Source organism: Thunnus albacares, chromosome 11, assembly GCF_914725855.1.
Source record: "Thunnus albacares chromosome 11, fThuAlb1.1, whole genome shotgun sequence".
NCBI lineage: Eukaryota > Metazoa > Chordata > Actinopteri > Scombriformes > Scombridae > Thunnus > Thunnus albacares.
This window is the reverse complement of record NC_058116.1, coordinates 23,553,896-23,574,212: the sequence shown is the minus strand read 5'-3', so window position 1 is coordinate 23,574,212 and position 20,317 is coordinate 23,553,896. Positions and strand designations below refer to the sequence as shown.

The following is a 20,317-nucleotide window of genomic DNA, read 5'->3' as shown; positions in this document are numbered from 1 at the left end:
TGCTTGTGTCCACTTTTCATGGGAAGTAGCCAAAGACTGCTCAAGTAGCTATTACTGGTTTTGGGAGAAAAGATTAGCTGAAGGTAGCTATTAGAGTGAGTGATATCACCTCATCAGCATCAAGAGTTTTGTCTTTTGTAATACTCCGTTCACGTTACAAAGTAATCCAGCGTTAATGTGCGCTTGCATCTACTGTATGTGATTGGCAGTGCCTTTCCGGAAGATGCCATATTGCACTGCGGCAAAAGTTGAGCCAGGTTCATCTTTTTAGCCCAATGACCCTGCGTTGTTTTGCCAGAGCCTGCTGCATTGGCACCCCCACTGCATCACGCTGAGTGTATGTCGGTCTGAACGCAGTGTTAGGAGGTGGACTGGTGAGCGGGACCTATCCATGCTGTAAGGTGAAACAAAACAATGAGCTTAAAGATGTACAGAGTTGAAGAACAGGGTGATATAATTTAGTACAGATTTAAAGGGACAGTGAGTTTTTCACTCTTTTCCTCAACCAGCCAGACAGTTTAAGAGCAGTGTAGTCAAAAGTTTATCAGTCATTTAAACAACCAGTCAGCCAGCGGACCAGTTGTTTAGCCCTTCCACTCTTTTCATTTGCTCCAGCGAGAAGAGTCCAAAGTACCCTGCAATTAATCTCTTCAACTAATATAAGTTCTGACTTGCATTAACACGAGGACTTAATTAGCCATTATAATCAGAATATCGAATGTTGAAAACACACACACACACACACACAGACTTTATAGATCCGTATTGAACACTTTGCACAAAATGAAACTTGGCAGTGAGCACTTCCTCCCCATTGGCAGAGAGGTCTGGGATATGCTAATTAAGCCTTGACTGATAAAACATTCCCTTGGCCTCTATGTCTCATTACTACTAACTTCTCTGATTGCAGCCCAAGTCCTGCACCTACAGTGTCTGATAAATAAGAAAGCACCTTAAGCCACAGACTGTGACTAAACGCTTATTAAGCGGAGGGATATGACCTAGCAGTGCGATGGCAATAAGCCAGAAAAACTCAAAAAACTTCACTGCAATCAGTGTACCTTATCTTCTTTTTCTAATTGATAATTAGTCTTGCATTAATTTGGGCCAACATCTATCTCTTATCACAAAGGTACAATTTATCAGCTGCTTAAATGATGGACTAAATAGGGTTGGCAATGTTAATGATTCACCTTGCAGGGTATGGGGGACATGAGGGAAATAATTTCTCCTGACTCATATTTAATTAACCTTAGCAGATGTGCTGGGCATGCATTGTAGCTTAAAAAGAAGCACAGTAAAAACATTTAAAGTATGACATCTTTGGGGAAACATGTTTGAAAATGAATCTTTTAATGCAAAAAAGATGTTATATACATAAATATAAAATGTAGGAAAACAATAGTAGAAATCATGGTTATCATTGATACACTTCTTTTTTGGGATTTTTTTTGAATACAAGCAGTTTAATAAAAAAATGTTATACTTCTAAGACAGAGAGGTTATTTAGTTGGTTCCTTCATACACTGGTCTCTGTGAAAGGGAGATCCAGGAGTACCAGAACTCTTCAGACAGAAGACTCTGATTAGTACCTTCAACTTGTGCAACTCGTATACTGCGAAAAACCAAAAAGCCATACATACAGAATGCTTGATATGTTTAACGATGCTCTGCAAAGTGTCACAATGTCTTATTGGTCAAAGTTTTTGAAAAAGTAAGTTGCAAATTGCTTGAATAGTTAATTTTTATTTGTGTTAACTGTGTATATAAAACAGAAACACCAGCATGAATTGAATTTAGGAGAAACGTGGTCAAAAGTATGCAGTGTAGCTGCTTCTTACAGTAGCATGTAAACACTAGTCAAACAATCTGTGGCTTAGGTCTCAACCAGCAACACACCAACTGTCATTACAAAGAAATATATAAAAATAAATGCTTGAGAAGAGTTGCATACATGTAAATGGTGTACTAATATCAGACGAGTAACAGTAATATAATAATAACTTCATGTAACGTTTACATCTCAACATACTGTAGCTCAGCGAAGCGTCACCAGGCACTGACAGAGACACACAAGCTGAGGTGACGTCTTCCTTCTGAGCTTTTCTGCTCATTCTGTCTTAAAGGAGTGCAATTTTTCAGAATGATGACACCAAAATCATCCATGTGGCCACAGTAGATCATTTTCTCTAGTGCTCCATGGTTTTTTTTTTCTTCAGTAACCAAGGTAATAAAACTGATCTTTTCTGATCTATAAACAGAACTCTTTAATCTTTTGTTTTATTATTATTGGCTACAGATTCAAACGTTCACTTCATGCTTTTTGTTATAACTTTGCATGCACATTTTTTACCATTTCCCCCCTTCAATTCTATTTTAACCTCGCCATTTATCATTGTCACAGTTGAGGTAATGCTAGACACAATATAGTAGATGCTGAAGTGCTAGCCCGCTGTTAGCACATAGCACAGGAGTGAATGATCTAGAAGGGCATACGGATGATTTTGATATTGGTTCTGTACTTTATTATTATTGTATTTTCAGCCAGAGTTTGACAGTTTTTTTTTTCTCTAATTTTCCTCCCTTATTTGGAAGTTTTGATTCTCATACTGGTGCTGAAAATAGATGGTAGCATGAAAAAGATAAATATTTGTGAATAATACCCAGTCACTACATTCAGTCAATACGAGCCCACTGCTGTAAATTTTAGGCACATCATTTTTTTTTCTCCTCTGCTTTATTCTTCTTTGAAAACTCTTTGAATCAAACAAATCTGAACCACAAGGACTCTCTCCAACAATCTATTCTTTAGTTTCTTTAATCCCTCTTCATCAATATCCCTCTTCCCTCTCTACATCCTTTTGTGTTATCTTTCTTCCTTGTTTCCGTACCTATCCCTCTTTTCTACTCCTTTGTTCCCTCTCTTCGCTGTTTTTCTTTCATCTAGATTCTTTTAACCCATCCTTCCTTCCTTCTTTCCTCTGCCTTCCTTTCTCTTTCCAATCAAAATGTGTCTACGTTAACAAACAAACAAACGGTTATCAGACAAAATCTGCTTCACTCTGCGCGGTTTCAGTCAAATTACTCTCAACATTCACTTTAGTGGGATTTTATCCATGGTATTATTAACAGAAATGCAATTCACCTATTCCTGAAATGTCATTTTAAACATTTAATCCCCATTGAAATTAATACTGCTGAGCTTTGTGGAGTGAAACAAAGAAATGAGATAGAAACTAACTCTTAGTCACACTTAATTGATGGTTTAGTAAGTGGCTAAATGGATATACACTATGGTGTAGCACTGAGAAGAGTACTCTAAAGCTCAATTCATGTTTCAACAGAACTTGTGTGTGCACTTCAACACACACTGACGCCCACACCACCGGGTCACAGAGATGTGCCAGGAACATCCTTCACATCCAAACTACAGTACATAGAATACACAGACAACACAGAGAAAAAGAGGCTAAAGTGAGTAATAGAGTGAAATGTATGCTCCCCCCCGCTGCCCCCCCCCCCCCCCCCCCCCCCCCCAAAAAAAGCTTTTTCTGCCTCCAACAGTATCGACATCTGCAAGGCATAAACATTTTACTCTGCTCCAACACGTTCAGCGTGAAAATTGCACATTGACTGATATGTGACAAAGTGGTTTGATTAGATTATAACATACAAATTAAAGATCTATTCCAGCATTATTAGACTGATAGATTTCTTATTCTCTACTTATTTTACATTTCTATCGATCGTGTTCAAGCACCGTTATAACATATGTGCTCTTCTTCTATAGTTTGGATGTTTAAAAGATGTTTTAAACAAATACTGTCTAAATACTAGGAGTTACTCCCAGTAGAGGAGATGGCAGCAATGTCAAATTAATATTTAATTGGGGCTGGGTGTTGGAATCATCTTGCTTTGGTTTGCTTATTGCTTCAACTGAGTTTCAGCGTTATTCCTTAGCTTCTTCCAAAAATGTAAAATTCCACAGGTTGATATTAATGTTCTGATGAAACTTTGCAAAAAGTGGTCCTCTTGTTTACAGCTGTGGAGTATCTCTGAATTCGATGTCTCATTTAACGATAGAAAACCAATAAGTGAGAATAAAACTCTTAATGATGCAGTAATAATTCATAAAAACACAGGTTGACTTCACGGATCACGTACAGATGACTGTGAAAATGTAATCCATGCAAGTTTTTCGTACATTCAAGTAGATGATTCAAGTAGATAAAAAAAAGAAAGAAATCACTCAAAGATAAACTCAAATCCAATAATGTTATTGTGTCCTGAATTGAATATAAATTATTTGAAAACTTCTAGACTGTGGTTTGAAATGTTGTTATACAGATATAATTTTAATGCATAAGTGCTGTAAACCAACAGTAAGGCATGGTTTCAGACCCTTATTATATGTAGTCCTGTACTAAAACAGGTATTTAAAATCATCCTTATTGAGAGAAATATGCTGGATAAAAATGAAAGGCACATTATTACACAGAAAGATAGTTCATACAGTGCTCTACTGTGCTATAATGCATTTCAATTATTCAAAAAGTTCCATAATTCATTGACAAGTCACAACGACAAAATATGTACTGTCATAAAGATCGGTATAGTGGCGTTCTCCCTGTTTGGCATATAGACAATAGGCCTCAAAATGAGCACTTCATTTAAAGGAATAGTTCAGTATTTGGGGAAATACTCTTATTTTCTTTCTGGCAGAGAGTTATCTTTCCATTAAATATAAGACTACAGTGACAGCAGTTATAAAACCTGCCTACCAGTTCCAGCTCACTGATTAACATGTAGTGTCTCATTTGTTTAATCCGTACAAAACCCAAACTGTAAAAACAACAATTCGTCATTTTATGGGATTTATGTGCTGTAGTATTTCTTGGCCAGTTACTTCCTTGAGTCTCTGGTCACTGGTTGCCTGACAACAGCTCAGAGCCAAGAAATAAGAAAACAAGCATATTTCCCAAAATGTTGAACTAATGCTTTAAAAAACTATAACTGTTGCCCAAATAGTTAATGCCATATGCTAAAACCATGCTAATGTTTTTATTGTAAATCTGACATGTATGGATATACTGTCTTGAATGCTATTTTTTGGTTCAGGAGCATTTACTCATACAGCAAAGAACCATATCTTCAGGCTAATTAGTTTCAATCCACACACTTTGGAGACACAGGAATATTTTGACTTTTTCAATCGTCTACATCTTAACTTACCCTAAGGAGTAGACTCAAAGCCCAGCAATCACATTTTACTAAACATGAACTGCTTCAGTTTTGAGAATAAATTTGACTTTATCACACAAACAAGACTAAGAGTCTATAGCCACACTAGCTGCGCTGTACTTTAGCACTGCAGAGTCTGATGGAAATGACATTAGTTGTGCAGGTAATTGGTCATTAACCAGAGAACTGGGCAACTTTGACCTAATGATGGTGCTTGATGAAAAGTCAGAGGATCACCAAAGAAATTACAATTCATCCTGAGGGGGACATAAACGTTTGTATCCAATGTCATGGCTATCCATCCAATAGTTCAGATATTTAAATTCTGATCAAAGTAGTGGAACGACCAACCGACAGACTGAAAGGTGTCATTTATCTATATGAATGGCCACATAAGTTATAGCTAGCATAACTAGCATATTACAGTGCTAGTCATTATGTTTCAGAGAGTTTTTGTCTTGTGGGTGCAGCGGTTGTACTGTTGTATTGTGTAAAATATGAGGCTGTAGAGCTCTATGTTTCTATGCCTTTAGTGGCTTAATTTAAATGGATCCAATTACCTTTTTGGCTCCAGCTGAATCTTGAAGACTTAATCAGAGTATATAGAAAAGTAAAAACCCTGCTAATTTTATACTCCAGGAAGAAAACTGAGGCAATTTAAATGACTTCAAACAACATGATATTATGCATCACGCCAGCCACTCTACAATTAACCTCCTTTACCTTGCTTGTCTGTGTATTACCATATACTTCAAACAGCATAGACAATGTTTGATAATGACGGTGATTCAAATCACACCACTATGAGGTTTTAACTCTGTTTCATTGGAGTACTGAAAGCAGTTAGTACTCTGCTTATTTTCATCTCTGGACCTGATTCGTCTACACAGCTGCAGTCATGGCATTCTTCTGTCTTGGGTTGGTTTGGTGTTGCTGTTGCTGTCTTCCGCTGTCTCCAGTATAGCCATATTGGTCTGGAACAGGATCCACCATGTGCCTGTAACAACATTTTCACTCATTTATGAAGGTCATAGTGATGTCCGAGTGAATTGTTGAGGTCTTATCTATGTGTAATGCTGTAGAATTCTATTCCAAAAGGCTTTAATCAAACTTTATTTAGCATTTTAGAACAAACGACTTTCTTTTTTTAATTTCTTATGTGGCAGTCATTTACAGTACAATAAGTACAATAAGGTGCTGTTTTTCTCCTGTTGGTAAATATCAACAGAAAGGGTACAATATGAGTCACTTTTGAAACAAAGGAAGAGGACATTTCAGATCTCAGATTTTACTTGGGAGCCATCTTCATCCACAAATTGCACCTTACCTGTAACCAGCCCCAGCTCCACGGGTCATAGTGTCGTACCGGAGACCGCGAAGTGGAGGGGTGGGAGACGGGGGCACATCTTGCCTCAAAGGCCCTCTCTGCTGGGAGCTAGGAGCACAAAACAAGGAGTGGTCAGGCAGTGTGAGAGAACTAAGAGTAGGAAACAAAGAGAAGTTGACCATTATCACTTTATGAGGAAGAACAGGTAGAGACAGGTAAGGCTGTATTACGACACAAGATAAGAACTGAATTTCTCCATAAAGTTAACATCGTTGAATAAAGTTATTGTCACAAATTCAAGACAGGATTCGACAAGTGAAGTGTTATTTTCAAAGTGCTCTACATTTCTGACCCATGTTAAAAGATAGTCTCTGTGTTAAGTATTATGGATCATGTGATACAAAGCGACTTCCTTGCATTTAATCACCTTGGGTGGGGGTAGTACCCGGGGTCAACACCCCGAGGGTCCCCTGGCCTTGAGTATGGCTGGCCGGGGGGATAGCCGGAGTAAGATGGACCAGACTGGGGGTTGGGGTTGGGGTAGGACGGGGCCTGAGGGTATCCCTGTGGGGCTTGGGGAGGTCCGGTGTAAAGACCTGACCAGGGCTGCATGGGGTAATCAGCTGGATCCAATGGACCTCGTCTGGAGAAGAGAAACAAATGATGGCTTGAATAAACAGTAACATTTAACAAGTGAGTTTCCTATACTTGAAAAATGAAAACTAGTTTTATCGTGCACTGCAAACAATGTAAACGGTTCAGTCTACTCACTCCCTCAACCAATGAGCGATCAGGAAGACACAACCTTTTTGACCATCCACCCATCAGTGGCTGAACTCTTAAAGATGCAGATACCGTCCTTTCGTTAACAGTACTGAGCTTCCTTTTCGCTATTAATGTGATTTCATTAAATGAATCCCAACCTAGCAAGTATAAAATGTACAACAGGTTTATATATTGTAATTTACTTATTCAAAGTTTTTTGTTACGCACAACTTTTACTTGATAGACTACTGCATTAAGATCTTATAAACAATAGTCTGAGGACAGCTGCGTGCACTAAGTGTATAAGTCATTATACTGTATGTCTTTTCATTTGATGCTTTGTAAAAAGAAATGTAATGAAAGGCAACAATACTGAATCAGTGAATAAAACATTTTGCCCGCCAAAAATCACTCAGTATCAAACAAACCATCAAACAACTGCTGGCACTGTTAACGCTGGGTTGGAATTGTTTGGTTCTTGCTGTTCTTTTCATGTCTTTTAATAAGGGAATATCTGCAAACTCTAGTGCCTCACTTGTTGCTGTTTCTTTCTTGTAAATCAGTTGACTAAATGGCTAAAATATTCATGAAAATCTGCTATAAACAATTTGTTTGTGACTGGGGAGAGAGGAGTGAAAGAGAGAGAGAAGTACACACACACACACACACACACACATACACACACGCACACACACAGACAAACAGCCAACAGCCCATCCCAGCCAAAGATCACATAGCAACAGAATATAAGTGACATGTGACAGTTTTAAGTGGGCTAGAGCTCAGTTAACACACACACACACGCACACACACGCACAGCTGTGGTAATCTAGTCCAGTCCTGTTAATAGATATCGATGTCTTGTGCCCAGTGGAAAGCAAGTACACAAACACGTGTCGTCCACATAGCTAACATTATGAGGTATTACATTTTATCTCTCTGTCCCTCTGTCTCTTTTTGTTCGTCTACGTTTGTTTCTCAGTCTCTCTCTCTATCTACCCATCTGCCTCACTTTCCTTCTCTTTTCTCTCCTTTCATTTTAACTTATACTTCAGTCTTATTTCTTGCATTTCTGTGTGTTCATGCTTGCTTGTGTATGTTCATTCAGTCTACTTAACATGTTGGATTAATACACTTCAAAATAATGTGTACTTGAAACGTTCACTTGTGTTAGAAATGTGTTCGGAGCAGGATCCCGTTAAACTCTCACCGAGTGTCATAGTGACACTTATCATTACGTGTAGTTGAGTGGGCGGGGCTCCGTAGCCTCCGACCAATCAGAGAGCTGACCTGTTGCCTGTTGCCTGGAGATAATGTTAATGTTCACACAGCCACAGAGGCAGACAGACAGAGTGAATCAAACACAGATTTGTTCATAAATACTTTCACAGAGCACACACACACACACACACACACACACACACACACACACACACATACACACAGAGTGCTGGTGGTCTCCATGCTGACGCCTGTGTATGTCAATTTGGGTGGTCAGCAGTGGAAAGTGTCTAACTAACTACATGCCCATCATGTTTGGGATATCTGCCTCTGCCCCTCCTGGCTCTATATCCACTGTGTGTGTGTATGTGTGTGTGTGTGTGAGCGCAGACATTTTTTGCTTCCCTGTCAACTCATCTGTCAACCTATCTGTCATCTGTCTTCTGGTTTTCAACTTATTCTGCTACACTTATTGTAAGTCACTCTGGGTAAGCGTATCAGCTACATGTCTCAAATGTCTCTCTTCTTGATAGCCACAGCGGTTTTTGTCTGCTTCTCTTCTGCCGAGAAAGACTACCAACGAGTCAGTCTGCCAGCTGCCCCGCCTGTCCATGTGTCTGCCTCTCTCTCTCTCTCTCTCTCTCTCTCTCTTGCTCTTTTTAGAAGTTTTATGACCACAAGTCTGCATGCACGTCGTGGCTCGCTATCCATCTCTTCTTGATAGCCACAAGCCTGTATACCTGTGCCCATATCAGTCAGTCAATCTGTCACTCAGCGTTTTGCCCCGGGGCCGTGATAATGTCACCGAGGCAGAGATAAGAGCAGCGGAGAGGTGACGGAGAGGGGAAGAGGGCAGGATACGGAGAAAAAGAGAGATAGAAGACCTGAAGGAAGGAGCGGGTTTGAAGGAGAGATGAAGAAAATGGAAAATAAGGCTGTAAAAAAAAATTACAGGACAAACGAAAGCCTGACATTTTCTATTACCTGTTTAAATACGCTATGATTTTTTTGTAATGTTATCTGTTCTGCCACTTTTCCAAATTAGGATACTATATCACTTTCTTCTCACAGTATCAGCAATTATTAGTGAAAACCTGTTATGTAGAAAATGAGATGATGCAGAAAGGGCCAGTAATGACAGAGATAAAAAAGATGAGTTAAAGGAAGGTTAGAGGAAGATTATATGTGGTCAGAGAGAGAGGAAGGATTAAGATGAGAAACGGTGACATGAAAAACGGAAGGGGGCAAATGTGGAGTAAAAGAAGAAGAAAGAGAGATGAGGATGGGAAGCAGGGAGGAGTGAGAGGCTAGTAATCTGCCCATAATTTTAAAGATCAGACAGTTGAAAGGACCAAGGGAAATTCTTTTTTCCACCTCACTAAATGGTTCTTTTTCCCCCCCCCCCGACATCTGAGATCTATCTGATGTGACAATTTTACTGTGTATGGCACCACGGCTCTGGCCATTCAACTTGCTGCTTTATGTTCGCTCGGTGCCTGCTTAGACTTCTATGCGATGCAAACCTCTGCTACTGCCTGACAATCTAACAGTGATCTACTGGAAATCAAGAGGAAAAAAAAAAAAAAAGGAAAACATTGTTAATTTATGGATCTCTGGGAGGGTTGGGGTTTTCAGATACTACATAAAGCTGGAAATATATGAAGCGAAGGAAAGCAACCGTAAGATCCACATACTTTTCAATTGATAAGACAGTTAGGAGCCGCTTGAAAGTTATGGGAGTATTAAACAGCCTTCAAATTATAATTGATTTGTTATTAATATTCTTAAACTGACTAGTGCTGAACCAATTAGTTGATTCATTGATTAAAAGAAAATTAATTGCCTGCAATTTTAACAACCAAATAATCACTGACGTCATTTATGATGTAAAGTACCAAACATTTCCCTGCTCCGGTTCGTCAAATGAGGAATATGCTGCTTCTGTATTCGAACTACTTTCTGGCGTATTACAGAATAAACGATTAATTGCGAAAAAACACCAGAATAATCAAAAAAATAATAATAATCATTAGTTGCAGATCTAGAATCTTCTGAGAGTTGCCGTATTGGGGATGGAGTGGAAATCCAGTGAGAATCTTTAGGGAATCCATTGTAAATCCGGTGGCAAGTTTGGAATTCTCTCTCCAGGAACCCAGTCAGCACTGCACAGCAGCTGGGGATTATGGGGTAATGAGGATAGAAGCCATTACTGGCACACAGACACACACATAGACACAGACACAGACACAGACACACACACACAGAAACAGATAATCATACAGTATGAGAACTAAAACACAGATATAAACATACACACAGAGAAACAAACACACTAAACACACACACACAAAGATAATCATACAGTATGAGAACTAAATCACATATAAACATACACACACACACACACACAAAACCTTAGCTTAAATGCAGCGCTGGCCCCTCCCAAACCTCACGTACTCTGGAGGAGGCAAATTGGCACACAGCTGGAGAGGACCAAATGAGGAAGCTGGTGGTCTGTGTGTGTGAGTTTGTGTGTGTGTGTGTGTGTGTGTGAGAGAGTGAGAGAGAGGGATAGAGATAGAAACAGATGTAATGAATGAGAACAGTTTCCTGGCACATGTAACAACTAGTTTAACATAATTGAAAGAATAATCAAACTAAAATGAAAGAATTGAAAACATCCCAATCATGAACAAAAAAAAAAAAAAAAGCCATTGAGGGCTCAGCTTGAGTTGAAATTCAACCTGTAATACCTGTTTAAGGATGACTTCCACAGCGCTGGTAGATATGACAGCAGTGCACAGAGTATATTGGTTATTCTAAAGGATAATTGGGAGTATTTCCTCTAGGTCTGACAGTTATTTAGAGTAATGTGAGCCTTTCTAATTCCCTGGTATTTAAGAGATTTCTTATGGATTTCAGAGGAAACAAGGAGTTGTTATATGCCCTCTGCACCTGCCTCTCTCTCTCACATACGCGCACACACTTTCACTTAGTCGTTCTAAAAGGGCTGGATACAGCTGTTATTCGAGTTGAAACACACATACACACAGACGCACCCACCCACACAACCATCGATCATCCCGGGCTGTCTCAGAGAGACACAAATACCTCTAAGAAAGAGAGACAAGACATAGCGTGGTGACACAGCACATTAAAGAACTCCTGAGAGTATATGACAGCCACATTGCAGATGGATTGTCTCAATAAAACCGAACCACTAAGACACACACACACACACACACACAAACAACACCTCGATATGAGAACAGAGGGAAAAAGTTTCAGATGAGAGAGAGAGAGGGTTATAGAAGGTGAGGGAGAGATAGAGGTGGAGGTAAAGAGTGATATTGAAATGATATGGGTGAAAGAGGAGCGAGGGGAAAGAAGAGATAAACTACTGCAGGTTTAATTCGGTTACGTCTTTATGAGTCTTTATAGAGCTGAGTCCTCACCTTGTGTTGATATCCATTTAAAACAGATTTTGGTTCGGAGGTTAGGAAAATACTTCATATATTCAAATTGTATTCAACAGTGTCAGATTATTTGTCAATGAGAGTCACGATATTTTGACAGTCTGGTAATAAAACAGATTAATAGCACAAATTGTTCCACAACTGCTGTTGTAATGTCATTTTGTGAGCCACGGTGAAAATGGAGCTGCTGTGATATAATGTCTCTGCAGTTCAACTAAGTTTAACTTAGTTTCATCTTCCTAATGTGATACTTCATTATGAAGCTTTAATCACAGAGGCATCACAGTCCAAACAATGAGGCAATAAAAACTTAAGTGAGAAATAATGAAGGATGGAGAAATATTTTACCTTCTATCTGAGGTAGGGTAGGAAAATGTCAGGAAAGTCTGTTTGCTGGGAGACTATACTAAAATAAAAATGAAACCTGCGTCACGTCTTGGTTTTTTTTTTTATTATAGTCATTATTGGTTTTGAACTGTGCAGCAAATCCTATAGACTTTAACGCATCAATACGTATATTATAATTCATAGCATCGGATTTGTGTAAGAAATTGACTTTCAAATGAAAATCATCTGGTATTCAGGAGATGATAAAACAAGCTTTGTCAATGATTGAAAATAAGACAAAACAATAGTCAAAGAGTCTTCGGCTATATGCAAATCAGCTAATGTATGTGCTGGATGAAAAAACACTAAATTCTAAAAGAAGCATTGGAGTCGCCTTATTTTTACTAATGTGGTGATGTGAAAATAAACAGTCTTTCTGTTTTTCACATTTGCAGCATTAGTATGACTTCAGGAAGTCAAGGGGTTAGGTAGGTTAGTTAAGGATATCTGTTTTTGCTCAGTAATTTGCACTAATCAGCAAAGTGCTTAAAAATCCAATTATATCCTAAGATGCTTTGGGGGGGATCCCGGGATGTAATTATGAAAGTTCTGTCATGTATTGTTCTTCAATACCCTGTTTATTAGAGTCCAAAAACGGCAACACAGCTGCCAGAGTGAGGACACGAGGCTCTTTGTATGTTAATGGTGCTACAGAATAAGCGTGCATGTGCACAAATACAGTACACAACTTTAAAAAATCTAATCAGAAATCACTGGTTTTCAGAGGCATCTGGCAGGCAGTTAACCGAGATTTTCAGTCATCATGCAGACAAGATAAGACTCTCAACGTGATTGGCAGTTGTCTTTGTTTGACTAAGCTAAACCACGCTAAGCTGCTGTCTTGAGCACACTGCACAGGTACAGTATGTGGCATCTGGAAGTGGAAAGTGTGAGTAGTGAATAAACAAACTCTTACAGAGGTGAGTCATTATGTCTGACGCCTGAAGCGGCAGTGAGAGGTTTTTTTTTCTGTTTTATTGGAGAAGCTCAATAAGACACTAGGCTGTTTTCCTACTTCTGGTTAAGTGATTACATACTGTGTGTCTGAGTGTATGTGTGTGTCAGAGATGGTATTTTGTTGGTTCAGCTGTCAGTGTGGTTTGTGTTGGTGCTTGTGTGTTAGAGACCCTTAAACCTCCCTTGACCCCTGACCCCTTGAAGTCACATGATACTCCACTTAGATGGGTCAAAGGCTAAGAAAGGGTATTATCAACCAGGAATACGGGACATAGACATAACATTCAAAGCTTCAATACCATTTGGTAAAGCTAACAACCATTTGGTCGAGGACTGGGCCATTGATAAGTCAGCTTCACGTTTTAGTTTCATGGACATTCCTGAGATAGGTAAAAAAAAAAAAAAAAAAATGCTGATTTTCAGGAGCCTACCACAGGCTTGTCAAGGACAGCAGTGTTATATATCCCTCCTATATATCTGAACTAAGACTTTATATTAATATAAGTGGACATATAGTATCTTGAAGTCTCTGATTGTCTACTGGATGTCCCCAGAGCTTGACTTTGCCCCTTACTATTATCTAGTTTAACCTCAAATTATTTCTGTTTTGTAAACTATTTTATTTTCTATTGTAAATTCTATTGTAAATATGAATCTTGTTGTTACTATCATGCTTTTAACATGAGGCACTTTGTAACTTGTTTTGAAAAGCACGACAAATATTTCTTTGCTTACTTTTTTCTTTCTTTTTTTTTTTTTTTAAAGAAATATCGATTAAATGTTTATAGCTTTGAAGAGTATAAATTGATGAAAATGATAAGAAGAAATCTCTACTTGAATGACCTGCTGTTGCTGTGCTTTAGTGACCTAGAGGGCAGCTAAATGCAAATACAAACCTGAATATCAAACACATTTGAATCAAATAATGTTGGTAAGAAAGATTGAACTGATAACTCTAAGGATCATCATCATCATCGGTGGGGACTCTTTCAACGACTAAAATGAAGATGCAATTCTTAGTTTCTTGACTTGCCTGCTAATTTAGTTTTAACGACTGTATGTAAAAGTCGTAAAAATGTAATTACCCAGGACCTCGGGGTGGGGGCAGATGTCTGTTAAGATGACTGGTCAACAAGGGGTTTACAGGCAAAGAGCAGAAAACTAAAAATAACGTCTTCATCTGTATTCCTCTCAAACGAGCAAAGAGCAAAGGTCAGAGAGAATTTAGATGAATGTAAAGAGGATGAGAAGGTGACGTAAGATGATGAAAAAGAGGTGTGACCACAGACGGCTGAGCCAGAAAGGAAAAGAAGTAAGAGGAGGAAGGAAATGACAAGGATGACGGTAAGACATGGGAAAGGGATGGATTGTTTCCGGGGAAGGCACGAAGCTTACAAGAAGTCGAAATGATAGTGATAGTGAAAGAGAAGACAAGGGGAAAAAAAGGTTGATGAGGAAGATAAGGAGATGACGATGAGGTAGAAGAAAATGAAGAAGGGAAAAACACTACTGAAGAAGGGACGATAAATAGGACTACAAGCAAGACAGATTGAATCTCTCAGATGGATGTCTTGTGTGGCCGAGAAAAAAAAAAAATGAAAGGAGGAGGAAGAAAGGAGCGGAAAATGAGAAGGGAAGAAGAAGAAAGAAAAGAAATTGATGGGAGGGGGGAAATGGAGAAGAAAAGAAGAAGAAGAAAAAAAAAAGGCAGAGAAACAAGTGCTGCCCTCCAGAGAACTGGCATGCTGAAGGTCAGCATCTGCTGAGAATAATGGGCCCTATTTTAGAGGGACACACACACACACACACACACACACACACTCCCGGATGCTTGTTCATACAGTTCACGTTTGAGTGAAACTAAACACCTTTCAGGGTCTCCTATCTGTCTTTGTCAATAAAGTTCTGTCAAAAATGATTAATCCACCTGGAAATCATGAATTACAAACTGACCAGTCCAGGAAACTAACATGATTACATTCCCCTGTGTGTGTAAGTGTGTGTGTGTATATACACACACATGTGGGTGAAACATGCCATGTATGTATCAGGGTTCAAATTTGTACGAGGGTGTACGATACAGAAAAGTGCAGTTATAGTGTAAAAAGAAAAAAAGAACGACAAAAAAAGGCAGGGGGTGAAATAAAAATGACCACAGGAGGATAAAAAGAAGGATAGTGGTGAGCAAATCAACAAGCATGGTAAAGTATGAGTAAAATCTGCAGTGATAAAGGGGAAAACAGGAGAGAGAATTACAACGGAGCACAAAAAAGTACCAAAAAAAAAAGATGGTTGTGAGAAGAGAAAGCGAAACAGTACTGAAAGAAAAGGGAAAATGAGATGGGAGAAGGACAGAGGACAAACCCATTAGAGGAAAGTGAGAGGAACTGAGGGATGAGGGCCTTCCAGATGGTAGAAGACTGTTGCCTCGGAAACGCAGAGAGGGCAGAACAATGGGGATTTGGAGTGCTGTTTCGCACACCATCATAATACGGCCATGCCATTTGGAAACTGAGTGATGAAGCTACAGCCAAAAATCGCAGAAACTGTCAGTTTACACCAGACAGACTCTCAAAAAAAACCCCAACAAATTCTGATCAAATACATTATCAATACACAAAGAAACATGTCCCGTACTGCTACACTATGGGGTCGAATGTCCTTCAAAAACCCTTTGTTCGTGTCATTGCAACTCATTTTCCGTTGCATTCGCTCTCTCGTCTTGCCTGTTAAAGATAAAGTGTGCAAACAGAACATCTTGAAATAGCACGGTGACATAACGTGATCAGCTGTGTTTGCTCAGCCAGATTTGAAAAAAAAAAAAAAAGATTCAAATGGCAGCACTCCTGAGGAAACTAAGGAGAAGAAAATGTTTAAATGCACCTTATAATATGTTCTCATGGAGACTAATAACAAAATATAGACTTTACACATTGTGAAATATAGAAATTACACAATGTTCTTGCATTTTATCTATTTATTTTATATAAATGTATATTTTTTGCAGAAATATTTGTTCTGCATTCAGATTCCTGTCACTGCACAGATAGCACTGGTGAAATGATTTGTTGTTATGTATAGGAGATTTAATTACCACTAAACCTTGTGGCTATACCATCTGCTATCAGGCCACAACATACACTGAATACCTTTGCCAGCAACAAGAAAGGATGCGGGTCTTAACTGAACCCTGGTGAGCATGACTTTCTTTTGCGCCGTCGCCCCACTCGTCTCCAGCAGCGCTGCTCACACTCGCCACATGGTCGGGGGACCAGCACACTCTGGTCGTCTTCTTGTGTTGCCAACGGTGCGCTCGGCTCAATGTTGGTTTCAGTTCATTAACGTTAACAAACAGAAACTAAACAAAAATACTTCAGGGATAAAGAATATTATTCGTTGTCCATCGCCGTCAAAAAAAGAGTCACGCTATAATATACAGCACTTTAAACTTTCTTATGTTTGTATCTTTTTCCTCTTCCTTTCAGTCTCCATCATCACCTGTGACCATGAGATTACCATACTGAAATTTGGATTTTGTTTATTAAGCACACCTATTGTCATGGCACAGGTAGCATTGATAAAATTATATGTTGTCTGGTCCAGGGGATTTAATTACCGCTAAGCCTTTTGGTTATACCAGCAACTAACAGGCCACAACATACAGGATATGAATACCTTTATTGTCAACAACAACCTGAACCTCAGTGAGATTAACAAGTTTTCTGCAGTCTCTCCACTGGTTTCCCTGCAACGAGCTATCATTGTACCTGACAGTCTCAATAAAACAGCCACTTGCTATCATCCGCAGCATTCCACTCTCATGCGTCCGTATCTTTATTGTCCACTTGGGCTCTACCCCCTGACCTGCTAATATTAGCCAAGTATCGCCCTCTTGAACCAATCAAAATGACGGATGACAGCCTGTGACTGTGACACTATGGATGAAATTGTCCCAGAACACACCAAGTAAATAAATTTTTGTATAAATGTCAGCTTTACAAAATATATAATTATTACATCACTGTTAAATTACATGTGTTGACAAGCTGCAAAATCAAAAGGAAATCATAACCTTGTCACAGGGAGACCAATTTAGAAAATGGCAACATCAAACTGAGCAATGAGTGATGTTAAATGGTGCAAACCAAATTGTTAGCTGTATCAACGTTTAGATATTTGAATCTGTAACAGCCATAAAGACAGACTGATAACATTGGCAGCGAATTGTCTGCATCTTGTAAGTACCCGAATGGGCCATCTATGTCTATCTACATTGGGTGAAATCATTGAAACTTAAGGTGACATTTAGTTATGGCAAAATCATACATACCCACTTATAGGCAGTATAGTGGCTGACTTCCTGAAACATCATGAAATCCATTACTGATAATACCATATCCCATTGAAATAACCTCCATCATTTCACATCTTGAGCCAATAAGGTTCTCCTCAGAAAGAAGTAATAGTTTCAAGCTGGGGACATTTTTGCTCAGAGCATGACCACTGGATACAAATTGCAGACGAAATTACTATCCCCCAATAGCCACTAATTTGGTACATGAAGAGGAGTTTTGAAACAGTACTTCTAACAGGGAGGTAGGAAATTGTAAAAACGACTTTTAAAAGAGGAACAAAAACACACGCAGACAGGGTTCAAACATGTTCTCAGTGTTTGTATGGTTCCTTAGGAAAAGTAACTTTGCAACCTACGGTATTACTGCTCTATAGTGACTTGTATAAGTATAAATCCATTCACCAATTTGACCTACACAGCCTACTTTCACTGCTTTATTTAAATGTCAAACCTGTGCCTGTTGCAGTAATAAGAGCTGCTTCCTAATTCAACAGATTCATAAATCATCATAAAAATGCTCCATTTTGTGTCAAAGACTTTCAGTTCAATTTGTGCAGACACTCATTATGTTGCATGTAATAGTTTTTGGGGACACAATAATTTTGCAGGCACAAACACATCTATCTATCATTTAACTATCCAATATAAGTTTGAGAATGTCTGTAAAAACGCTCGTAGCGGTGCAGGGATGGCAGATGGTCATTAGAAGATTGCCAGATGTTAAAACTTCACAGCTGCAAACTGTTGAAATGTATGAAGCACAGTCCATCTACTTGTTCAAGCAGTAAATAATAATGTATAATTGCTTGATGTATTACAAACATATTTGGTGATTGATTAACAGTCATAAAGTATAGGCAAAATCGATTCTAAATAGGCACAATAGGTGTGTTAAAGACCACTATACATGAGCAAAGTATCACTTTTTTTAGAATTATTTTTTATTGTTTACTAGAGCAACACTGCACAAGCACAGATAGGAGCTGCCTATTACTGTTCTCTGATTTTTGATTTTCAAAAAGTATCCCATTGTAGACTTCCAATCTTGAATTGTTGGAGCCAGATTTGATTTCCAAAAATTTTAAGAATAATTTTTTGCATACCAAAAAAAAAAAAAAAAAAAAGGATTATCCAGCCCAACGGATACCTTATCTGGTACAGTCATGCAGAATACGAAGTGAAGGAGATGGAGAAATATGACACTTGAGTACTGTAGTTAACCATTGATCCAAATCAAGCCATAGCTCTTGAACCTTCCAACAATCCCAGAAAGCGTGAAACATTTCATTTTGAGTTCATTTTGCACTTGTTGCACACATCTGAAGCCTTGTTATCGAATCTGTGAATCCTTGTCATCAGTTTATAAGATTTAAGCATAATTAACAGTGACCTTATAAGACATATTCAGGCATTTTTTTCAAATTTTCACCAATATATGTTCTGCCCCAATCCATGTTTTATTTAACCCAAATGTTCCTTCTGTTGTAAGAGTTTTGGAAGAGCAAAGTATCACATCAGTACAACTGCAGGATACCCAAAACATTCAGGGTCCATACTTGTGGAAGCATATCATACTCTTGTCATATGGGGACCCACTGGTTCTGCAACACATTATAGGTTGTAACCCGACATTTTAAAAAACCGTGATCTAGATCAAAGCTTTGACCAGAACTCTGTAAAGCAGCAATGGGTGAACACATCAGAAACACTAGAAGCTAGGAACAAGAAAGGGTCAAGAGAGAAAAAGAGAGAGACCGGGTTGGGGGTAGGGGTGGGGGTGTGTGTGTGGGGGGGGTGCGTTCTATGAGAGGAAAGGTCTTTCTTGGGATCCCCTTCATGGCTAACAAACAACCAGAGTCTCGATGAGTCCAGAGACACACAGAAAAACAACTGGACAATGGGGCAGATTGTGCAGGCAGTTGTAAAGTGGTCTGGGAAAATCTCAGGCCTGGTTGGGAGGTCTTCTCAAGAGAGATGGAGGGAGAGAGAGACAGAAAGAGAGAAGTGAGAGACATTCCATTTCATTTCCCTCCTCAACAGAGCAGAACGATATTCAACAATGTCCTTTTCATCCTGAGTTCAGAGATAATGAGGAGGAGAGGAGGGGCTGAGAAGAGATGCAGAGAGCAACGGCAGAAATAAAAAGGTAACAAGTGACGAAACGCAACTAAGGCTACGTTCACACCGCGAGCCTTTGAGGTGAATTCGGATTTAATGCTCAGATCCGATATTTTTGTTTGGCTGTTCACATTATTTTTAAAATGTGGCCAATATCAGATTTGAGTGTGAACTGGTCACGGGCCTGAACTGACCCGCATGTGCAAAAAGAACGATAACAAAGACGTCACACGCAGCATGCTGTCATACAGAAGTAAACATGGAGGCAGTGTTTACAGTTTCATGGATAAGTTGATGTGCGGTGGAAGCCAGCGGATGCGTGAGCAGATGATAACGAGGACGAGCAACGGCTGCTACTTCTGTACGGAGGTGTGTGTGGATGCGGAGTTGGAGCCAGGAGTGGGGGGGGGATTGTGACATGAACGGCTTCATGGAAACAGATTTCATCCAAAAATTTCAGGATGTCAAGGG

At 39.1% G+C, this 20,317-nt stretch overlaps 1 protein-coding gene across 5 annotated transcripts in view; it reads right to left on the bottom strand.

The window, feature by feature from the left end:
* Positions 1-1,336: 1,336 nt before the first annotated feature.
* Positions 1,337-20,317, bottom strand: part of pard3bb (par-3 family cell polarity regulator beta b) — a 228,620-nt gene continuing 209,639 nt past the window's right edge. For all 5 annotated transcript variants that reach the window (XM_044365206.1, XM_044365207.1, XM_044365205.1 and 2 more), the window contains 3 exons: positions 6,996-7,211; positions 6,569-6,676; positions 1,337-6,238 (listed from right to left, as the gene is read on the bottom strand). In XM_044365206.1, the coding sequence (XP_044221141.1) occupies positions 6,124-6,238; positions 6,569-6,676; positions 6,996-7,211 (439 nt within the window). In that variant the 3' untranslated portion in view covers positions 1,337-6,123. The remainder of the gene's footprint in view (positions 6,239-6,568; positions 6,677-6,995; positions 7,212-20,317) is intronic.